The following is a 10,853-nucleotide window of genomic DNA, read 5'->3' on the forward strand; positions in this document are numbered from 1 at the left end:
ATTGTTTACATGCCCATGCACTATGACAATTTCCGCTACACACGAAGTAGAATTAGTGTTATTATTTTACTCATATTATAACATACGTGTATCCAAAAGTGGGGCATATAACTTTGTTGCCTACATATACCATATCACATGGATTAGTACATCATATGGTAAGTGTTCTCAGTACATATAAAATTTCTCAAATAGGGTGAAAACTCATTTTCTCTCCATAATTCGCAACTGTGTGATTTTCTCTCCATAGTTCATTCACTTCCCCAACAAAATGGGTTGCAAGAGAGGAAAAATAAGTTTATTTATATACTTACAATAGTACTTAACGACTTGTTTAGAGTGTCAATAACGCGTTGCCTTTTTGCTGTAATTGTAATTTAGAATTTAAAAAAGACAGCTTACTCAACAGCTGCAACTTCCTAACCAAGTATATTTCTCTTTAATTTTATTTGTAAGATACGGTATACCTTCAACAATGGTTTGCTTGCTCCGATACAAAAGTAGATGCTAAAACTTCCTTATATTGTAATAATAAACAAATCTCCCAACTTTTCTTTGTTTGCTCCTCACGAATTCTCTCATTTTCCAAAATATATTAACGAGAATATAACAAATAAGGTGGTATTTTGTAAAATTGGAAGAAATAGATGTGTATCAGAAATGAAAATGTCGTTGGATATGTGAGCACACAAGAAAAGATAGGATTAAGAACGAAAATATCCGAGGTAAAGTAAAATGGCCACAATTGAAGATAAAATGAGATAATCAATTAAGGTGGTTTGGACACATGAACCAAAGACCTATAAATGCTCCAATTAGAAGATGCGACTATGAGACGGAGGCTCACGTCAAAAGAGGTAGAGAAAGACCTAGAAAGACTCAAAAAAGAGACTTCAAAAAGAGATATAAAGCACTTGTAGCTCATGGAAAACATGGCACAAAACCGAGCTACGGCTTAACGCATATAATCATATAGTTTGACTATCACTATAATTTATAACCACTATATAAAGCACAATTCTAACCAACAAAGCATCATCCCACTAGTGAGGCAAGTCGACGAAACGATCTTCCAACAGCTCTGCATCCGAGAATACTCCTCGTCTGAACGTCGACCGGGACGCAGCCTCTCGGAGGCAGCTGAAGAGACACTAACAAGGGAAAGCACATCAAACATTTAAAGTACAAATTTAGTAATATGCCCCACACGCTGTTTACAACGCCAGAGAAGTTTGCACAGGTACATTCAAGTTAGGCACTTCATGTCAAATTGAAACATAGCTACCGCGAAATTTACGTTCTACGACACATCAAAGGACTCTGCATAAATTGGCAAGGGGGAGATGGACCTAGGTGTTGGAGGACAGACGCTATTCTCTACTAATTTACATAACAACACGATGCCTCTGAGAAGTTACACCGGCTCCATAGATTTCCAAGACTATATTGTCACCAACAGTTGTGGGTACCTTCGCTGGTTTTGCCCACGATCCAGGATAGGAGATTCTGACTAGGTAAAGTAAACAGAACTTACTGTCGAGGTACTACTGGCTGCGTATTTGACTGATTACTTTGCCCGTAGAACCCCATACCCAGTGGCCGATAATAACCCCCAGCAGCCGGCTGCAACTGCTGCTGCTGCTGCTGCTGAGGCTGCGACTGCTGTTGCGGCTGACTGGGCCTTGACATACTCATTGAGATATGTGGAGGTATAGGGGGTGGAGGCGGCAAGGTATTTGATCCATATCCGTAAGGAATTCCACCCACCATAAGACCAGAAGATTGGACATACTGATTCGCTGGTGTAGTTGCAGTAGGTGGTGATGGTGCCGGAGGTGGTGGCAGCGGACTAAAAGGACTTTGCATCTGGTTACTGTGGGACATAGGCTGCATGGCTGCTGATGACGCAATTGGAACACTGGTCATTGCCTGCTGTTGGAGAGGCGTAAAAAAGGCTGCATTGCCACCATCAGGATTGTTAACATCAGACATTTGTTTCTCAAGCTTGGGCCATTTTTCTGGAGGAAACATGGATAATCCTGATGTAAAACCAGCTGATTTCAGGCTACCAGTCATAGAGGCAGCTTCTTCAGCAACAAGAGATGAAAGAACAGACGTTAACATCTGTGCAGAAGATGTAGATGCAGCAAGCTTAGCAGCCACAGCTGCTGCTGCTGCTTTCTTGTTCTCTTCATCGGTAGTTTTTACAGGGGCAAAAGAAACCATAGGCTGCGTTGGAGGCTGTGGTAGGAGGCCAGTTTGTTGGACTAACGGTAAATTTGGTTCTAACCCCCTGGTAGATTCAGGTGTCATGTTAACAACATTGCTTTCGGGGTTCAGAACCGGGGACAAACTCAGTCTCCTTTTAATATTACTTACTCTCTCAATCTGATGTCGAGCAACCTGCATGGAAACAAAACACGCCTGTTAATCGCAAAGAGTAGCCAGTACAAAGGGAATTGCATTATAAGATGTGGTTTGATATGCTCTACTCCGAACCAACTTTATACACAGAAAATTAGTTTGCGTCTCCTAATCTTGAAATGGCCAATTTACAACTCTAAACTAATTTTCAAGTTCAGTGGACTGCAAATTTGGCATGTAAATTATCCACCCCACCTGAAAAAAAAAGAAGAAGAAAAAAAAAAAGTTCCTACATATACATTTTTTCCATCTAGCCAGATGGGACCCACAAACATAGAATAAGCTGCTGGAGTTTGGATAGCCAGCATTCAAGGCAACGCGTCATATACATGCAATTTCGCATTTACTCGCCAACATTTAAGCTCTTCCAAGCCAAGTACTTGATGCATAAAACTAATTCAAAAAATACAAAACTGTGATCTTGGCACGTCACTAATTGTCAACTCCTCTATGATCATCAATCCCTGGGATATATATTTCTTTTTAATCAATTAAATTTAAACAATGTTCAATCAAAGGCAATGAATAATTGGAAAATGGCAGGCAATTGCTAGAAAATATTTGTACTGCCATAATTCAAATAGCATATGGGCACACACAGTGTGTGTGAGAAAATTTTTTATTTTTGTTTTTGAAATAGAAGGAAAGAGGAAGAGAGTGATAGAGAATGTGGGAGTGAGAAGGTTTTTTATTATTATTATTATTATTATTTTTAAATTAGAGATATGTTAGGATTACATGTGAGGCTTTGAAAAAAAACAGCAAAATTTGATTGTGTGAAATTACATTTCTACCCCATATTTCTTATTCATGTTCTGTTTTAATTAAAGGGTTAAACTAAACTATAATTTCATATGGTTTTGGTTGACAATGAGTGTTTTATTAATTAATAGAGATAATAATTCAAATAATAAAATAATAATTTGAAATTGTGGTTTAATAAATTAAAATTTGTATTTTTTTTAAATTGTTTAAATAAAACTGGATGCATTTTTAACTATCTGCCTGTCCAGTGGAAGAATATAAGTTCCAAGATGAAAATGCAAATTTAAAATCCCAAATACATTTTACCACTGGTGCAAAATAGTTTTGCATCTTGGAATATTCTAATGAAGATGACACCGGAGATGTAAAAGGCCTATTTACATCCTCGGTTTTACATCTTTGCACTGGAGTTGCCCTAATCTTTGAAAAAAATAAGTGTTAGTGGAAAGAAACTTAGGGTTTCCTGCTTGTTTGTGAGGCACAACAACCTTGGACTTGGAGTGACTCCAAGGCACCTTCGGTGTGAGGCTGAAGGCCGGCGTGATGCCAAAAAATTTCCAGAAATCAGTAAAATTAACTCAATCATTCCTAAACGGTAAACACTAGGGTGTTTACAACCTACACTGATTATTTCTTCACATTATTTAATGTAATTTGTGCAGAATGTCTATATCCATGGGTGGTGGTTTCCAAAAAATAAAAATCAAAGATTGAATTTGCTTCTCAGAGATATGCAGAAAAAGGAGCCAAGGGAAACTTATCCCCTCCCCTCCCAAACAAAAACAAATACATTTAATAAAAACTCCAGCAAAATAACCTCCCCCAACCCTAGCTAAGTCCCAACTTAGGATAAATTTTTGTGTACCTGGAACACAGCAGTACACAACATGTCATAATATAAGTGAACGACATGGTTGATATGTCCCACTTTTAGGGTATATTTCTCATGTCCATTCACTTATATTATGACACGTGGTGTGCCGCCTTATATTCCAGGTACATTGAAAAATTTCTCCCAACTTCGAGTGGAAAACTCTTTGATCTTTATCATTGCCAAAGCCTGATATAAAGGCCATAAGAAAAAAAATATCTAAATTATGAGGAACGGTATTGCCAATATTTTATGTACATTTAAAAAACGAGTTTAAAGATCATTTTATTTTATCAACCTACAAACTCAACGAAATAATATTTCTATTTAAGGTCCTAAAAAATGAACATACAGTTGGACGGGAAAAGATTATTAATCAAAAATCTTAGAAATTTAAACTTTCTAAAGCCTTCAACATTTTACTTAATTATTTTCTTTTAAAAAGTCATATGAGAGTAAGCCAAAAAATGATGCATGTTGATGACATTATGACAGATACAAATTCTGTTAAAATTTTCTCCAGAAATTTAAAATCGTTGTACTTTTTAATCAAAATTAAAATTTTCTTTCAATTCAGTATTACTTCTGTTCTGGGAATTTAACATGCTTCCATACAAGTTTGTTTCTCAACTCTTCTCAAGATTATGATAACTAGAACTTGTTTATGCAAAAGGACCAAAGACAATACACAAGCTAAATCAAAGCCGCTTAAAATATTAGTTGCCTCGCTTAGAGACCTAGAACTGATACGGGACAGAATTGAACCAAACTGACTTGGGTTAAGATTAGAATTGACATGGGAAAGAGTTGAAGCAAACAAAAGAAACAAGAGAAAGAGCATATGCATCAAAAAACAAGCTAGTATCACTAACCACCTACACTCTTGACAGCCATCATAGTTAATTGTGTTGGATATGTGCACATTTAAATGCATATGTTAATTAAGACCTAAAGTTGATACAAATGTATCATATTCCATTCTCTGCTACAATATACATGCATATAGGAGTAACATCAAGATTCAGTTTTCCTACAGTTTAGTTTACTGTCAAGCAAACATTTTCCTGCAAAACACCACCAAATTAATTCTTATTCTAACGACAAACATCATCTAGCCATTTCAATCAATAGATCTCAACATTTGAGGAATGCAGGAATCAAACTCAAGACTTCATTATCAACAGAATCAAGGCGCTGAGTTGATAATACCACAATTTCTATTAGCTATAAAGATTATGAGGAAGTGACGTTGATGACTAGTTGATCTTGATAACATTCAGTGATAAAACCCCTTGTAAATCAAATTATAAAGACTAGATATATGCCTACCATTTCCAAGAGAAAGAAAGACTTCTTAATTTTAAGAGGGGCAAATGAAGTTTAGTTAGCTACTTTTACCTGCAATTGAGTGCGAACAACTTCCAGCTTTGCTTCCTGTAAATATTAGCAAGTAGCCATCAATATCTGAAATCTTAAACAAAGCCGCACAAGTGATAACATAAGTGGAATAGAAAAGAAAAAAAAATTGTACTTGATCCTGAAGTGCTTCTTTAAGTTGCGAAACCAAGGCAGATCTTGTTGTCTCCGAGCTCTCAAGTTGCCCAACAGATTGATTAAGTGCATCTTCTTGCTCTTTCAAATCATCCAACAATGTGGATCCCTGCTGAGTTCCTGATTGCACAGTTTGTGATGGGAAAATCAATAAAACTATTCTACGTGGCACTAATATACATCAGGAGACGTTCAACAAAATTAACACAAAACCAGTATTATGTTTACTGAAAGCATCAAAGAGTTCAACTATCTACATTACATTACATGCATGAAAATCTAAACAGTGTAAATATCAGCATACATATCAAATAAAGGGATTTATTTGATCTTAAGGGTCTGGATGGAATATTTATATTTTCAAATCCATCATTTTATTTTCAGAATTCAGCAATTTAATTTTTTCAAATAATACCTTTTAGATATCGCAATCATAAATAATATCATATAGCAACTTAACTGTTTTAGAGTTCCTCAAATAACTTAAATCAGCGAAGGGAAACAAAACATACACAAGGATAGATGTAGATTCAATGCCTAGAAACTTCCTATTCTACTTACAGGGTCATTCCTAAATAGTAATACCCAGAAAGGGATACTCATTTTAAATGATACTTGTTTTAGGATTTTTTTTATTTATAAAGTTTGAAACTTGCAATTGTTACTCCTAGAACTACGCTCGAGACGGACATGGTAAAAGACTAAGATGAGATTATATCAGGCCAACCTATAAATAGTTATAGCAGCCAGTGTACTAGCTTGATTAATCAAATAAACCATTTCAATTTCCCCCTAGCAGTCTATCGATGCTGCATAATTTACATCTGAGTAAAAGGACAGAGTCACAGAGCCTTTTGGAAATACAACTCATGAAAAAAAAAATGAAAATGCAGTAATGCACACCAAATAGCTTGGACATGAACCAATAGTGTGACCAAAAAAAAAAAAAAGAGAGGAGAGCTTGCCATACTAATGTGAGACTTTTTCAATCACTTGGCAGAGATTAATTAAACCTCCTTAGGACTAGGAAACAAGATAAGTTGCTACTTTTAATTTATCTAGTAATTAGCTGAATGGACAAACAGGTCACAGAAAGAAAGGTATAGGAAAGAGGTGAGCATTAAGAAGAAGGGAGAAGGTGAAGAGGGGGCAAAGTAAGATCTAAATTCTATACGCAAGTCTATGCACTTATACCGTACAACTCTAAAGTATGTCCTGACATCCATTTGAAAAACAGACGAAACAAAAATGGCCAAAAACTGCTGCAAAGTATCCTCAAAGGTTCTAAACTTCTAGCATTCCTCTCCCTCACAAGCACCACATAATACAGCTATACAAAGAGGAAAAGGGTCAAAACATCTTTTTCCTAAACTATCAAAAGAAAACAGAAATAGAAATATTTCACTATCGAATAATCAAAATAAAATGACCATCTTAATAAAACCACATCAGAGTTCATTCAAACTGATCATACTGTCTCCAAACAAGTCCATCCTAACCTTTTTTCTGTTTTGACACAAACAAATATTCCAACTTAAATTGAAAATGTGCAAATCAGAGGACACGATATCCACTGTACAAATAACCTGTATTTTAATTATCCTAGCATGAAATTGTATAAAATATAATTTTTCTGTCAAGTAAGAGGAGTACTCTGATCTACAAAAACAGTATAAATAGGTGTTCCCTGAAATTCTGAAGAAACCAAAGGTCCAATCCCCCATAATATCCCAATAGAGAACTTATGTCACAAAATCTCCACCCCCCTTTCCCCTAAATTTGGCAAAGGTCCTCCAGTTGGAACCCAACTACCCAAAACACAGCCGTCACTCTACCTCTCCCAGAAACCTCTCTCATATGTCCTCAGCCAAAAAACTCGTCCCCTTGACAAAATAAACTAGGACAAGATGTTGGAATTGCCCAACCCAATATTTTCCTTAAACAACCTTAGCCATAATATAAAGCTTGGGAGACAAAGAATCATGTCATGCACTTTCAGCTTCTTCTCTACACATGATACGATGACAGGAATAAAGGCAAACAGAATCAAAGATGTCATTCCCATTAAGCACTTGAAGCTATTACTAGTACCTTAAGTGGTACCATAGCCTTCAAAACCATAGAAGATGGGTTGAAAGAAGAAATGGGTTGTCAATCAAATCTCCGTGCATACAATTGTTACAGGAAAATCCCCAAAACACATGGCTCTCCTTCAAGAGTGCCATCAACCAGAAATCACAAATCCACCAATATTCAAAGGTCATTGAACATTAACATTACAAGATAATTCTCTCCAGGTCTTAATTCTTTTGTAACCACTGCTTGTCCAAGAATAAATGGTTTGCCCTATTGCTACTTGTGGACCAACAACAGCCACCCCTTAATTAAAAACATACTATTTTTGTCTATCTGATAAGAAACACACAAAATCACACACAATACATTCCACCTAGACCACACCAACTATAAATGCAACCAATCCAGATGGGTTATGCCAAATCCAGCATCCATAAAATGCAACAAAGAGGAAGCAAGAAATTTAATTTGTCCGGCATTAAAGTCAACTCCTCTCTATCTTAAAAAATTCTTCTCTTCCTTTACAACCATGTAGATAGGCTCTCCTATTAGCCAGAGTTTAAAACCTCTCTTAGTGGGCAGAGTTTAAAGGCTCTCCTATTGGCCAGAGTTTAAAGGCTCTCTTATTGGCTCAGAAAGACCTATGTCAACAGTGCATAGCTATTTCTTAGAAAAATCAAGCAACAAGTTACACCAGATTTGTGAACTGCAGGAACAATGTAAAAAGATGTGCTCAGTTGATTCACCAGCTAATATAAACTGGAGACAGCAATGAGATAATCATACACATGATCTTTTTAAAGCGTATCACAAGTCCCAAGACACATAAATAGAACAATGCCTTCTAACAGACTAAGCTTAACTCAAAGAGATATTAATACTATGAGACAACAAATTGAGACATCCACAAACACCCTGTCATTTGGGTTTCTTGGAATGATTTAAGTTCCAAGACAAGGCTACAAAGGATAATATGGATCTAAGGAGGATACCACCGGCTTATGATCAAACAATATCTATAAACATCAAGGAATGAAATTGAAGGGATGAATCACCTACCCTAGTATCTTCCAGAATTGGATTCTAGTTCCATTACAAACAAGAAGTTTTGAACTAGGAGAATAGAAATAGCCCTGAGAGACATATTTCCTAGGGCATTGAAGATAACTTCCACTCCCCACCATTCAAATGCAATAAATATGCTTTTGGTAATCAATTGATTTGTAGAATTAGCATTATAAACACACAACAATTAAAGTCAAAATTAACAGAACCTAGTTTTCACCCCATAAGAGTCTTCTGTTTTGTCATCTAGTTCTATGACTATCATCGAACAAAGTCACATATAATCAACATTTATGAACTTAACCACATGTCCCAACTCTTACCATGAATCAAGGTGTTTTCAACATCTTCATCAATTTTACCCACATAAAGTACAGCAGCATTACACTTGTGTAAAGCAGCTTCTTCCGTAAGATGTTCATCAAGAACAGGTTGAAATGCGGTAAGTATTTTTTCTGGCAGACCTCCAACAGCCAATTTCTGAGGTTTAGACGAATAGTAAGGCATGTACAAGCTCACAATAAATAAGAATACAATTATAGGCATTGAATATAAACCAACATTAAAGACTGCCCAAAGTGCTTACAAGTCTAACTGAGTGTGCATCCCTCTTCACTATCTTGATAGGATTTGAACTCTTTCCATTGCTTGCAGGTGGAGCAGGTGGAGCAGGAGGATTCCTTCCCATCATATCATCTTTAAGACTATGCCCTCGAGACCCAAAAACCTTTCTTTCTTCCCATATGTCAACCTGAACAAACGACATAGCTTACTTACAGAGGAAGTAATGAGACTAGATTGCTAGGCACAAATGATCAAAAGGAAACGTAAATAAGAGTGGACACTAAACTGGTTCACTCTAGTCCAATACATGGAATGGAAGGAGCTTGTCTTCCGGAGAGTAGGAGCAAACTACGAATTTTTTTTGGGTTAATAGATGGTGCAAACTCAGTTGGCTAGGTAGTGAAATCCTCTGGAGTATCTAAAAAGGACTTAGGTTCAGTTTCCAATTCGACGAAAATACAAACACTACAGAATCGTCAAAGTTTCTCAGGCCCACTACTATAGACTTAAGTAACTTAACATTGTAGTATCAGGTCATGCAAATGCATGCATGCATGCACACATCCAAATATCTATCTATGGTAGCATAATCATACAGCTATGCAATACTGTTATTTGTAAAACAAAAGAGAACATTCATAAATGCTCACCAGTCTTGTGGCAGCTTTCTTTCCATGTTGATCACCATTTTCATAAACATGCTTAAGAGCTGCAGGAAGGAACTTCCAGAATTCATTCACAAATTCACTGCCCTTTCGCCTACTGTTTTGCAATATGTCATTAGCCAAATATAGACAAGCCACGCGCTGATCTTTCTGGGCAGAATTAAAGCATTTATCCCACGTTTCAACAATCTGCCTTGCTTTCTTTCGGTGAGAAATACACCAACGAGATAAAGCTATTTAAATGATTAAGGAAGCACATAATATAAACATCAAAGTTGGAGCTAAGTGATCAGGTAGTACATTACATCTATGTACAAATCTCATAAAATAAGAACTAAGGTATCATTAATACATCCAGAAATCAATATATGTACCTATATTATCAAATATGTTTACCAGAAAATTTACCGAAGAAATATCATTTCTAAAGGATACAGTATAAAAGACCGTATAGGGTTGCAGATCTGGACGAAATTGTTGTACAGTTGCAAATTATAGGGCCCCGTTTATTTCACCTTCTTAGGTGGGAGTGCACTAGCTAGGGTTACTAATCCCATGCTTGGTATGACCAAGGACTAACTTAAATGAGACTAAACTGGACTCGCCTAGACTCCACGCCTCACTAAATCACAATAAGCAATCCCGAGTAAAAGCTCGGTATTAAGCCGTCCTAGAAAGAAAAGGGCACGCGAGCCCAAATGAAACCCAGTCCAGACCCTTCCCCATCTCCCAGCTTCGAGGCAATCACACATGCAACCTTTGCCCAACCATCCTGCACTGTTAACCCAACCCCCCCCCCCCGGGCCCCCGCCCCTTTTTGCTTCAATTTAATCTCTCTCTCCATCTTATATATACATGTTGTACCGCAACTT

General features: G+C 36.7%; 1 protein-coding gene across 3 annotated transcripts in view; it reads right to left on the reverse strand.

Annotated features, from left to right (window-relative positions):
• Positions 1–933: 933 nt before the first annotated feature.
• LOC126593475 (uncharacterized) overlaps positions 934–10,853 on the reverse strand; it is a 20,671-nt gene continuing 10,751 nt past the window's right edge. For all 3 annotated transcript variants that reach the window (XM_050259559.1, XM_050259560.1, XM_050259561.1), the window contains exons 3-8: positions 9,967–10,214; positions 9,339–9,503; positions 9,076–9,232; positions 5,592–5,731; positions 5,459–5,494; positions 934–2,403 (exon numbers count right to left, since the gene is read on the reverse strand). In XM_050259559.1, coding sequence (XP_050115516.1) covers positions 1,531–2,403; positions 5,459–5,494; positions 5,592–5,731; positions 9,076–9,232; positions 9,339–9,503; positions 9,967–10,214 — 1,619 coding nt within the window. In that variant the 3' untranslated portion in view covers positions 934–1,530. The remainder of the gene's footprint in view (positions 2,404–5,458; positions 5,495–5,591; positions 5,732–9,075; positions 9,233–9,338; positions 9,504–9,966; positions 10,215–10,853) is intronic.

Source organism: Malus sylvestris, chromosome 12 (assembly GCF_916048215.2).
Source record: "Malus sylvestris chromosome 12, drMalSylv7.2, whole genome shotgun sequence".
Lineage (NCBI taxonomy): Eukaryota > Viridiplantae > Streptophyta > Magnoliopsida > Rosales > Rosaceae > Malus > Malus sylvestris.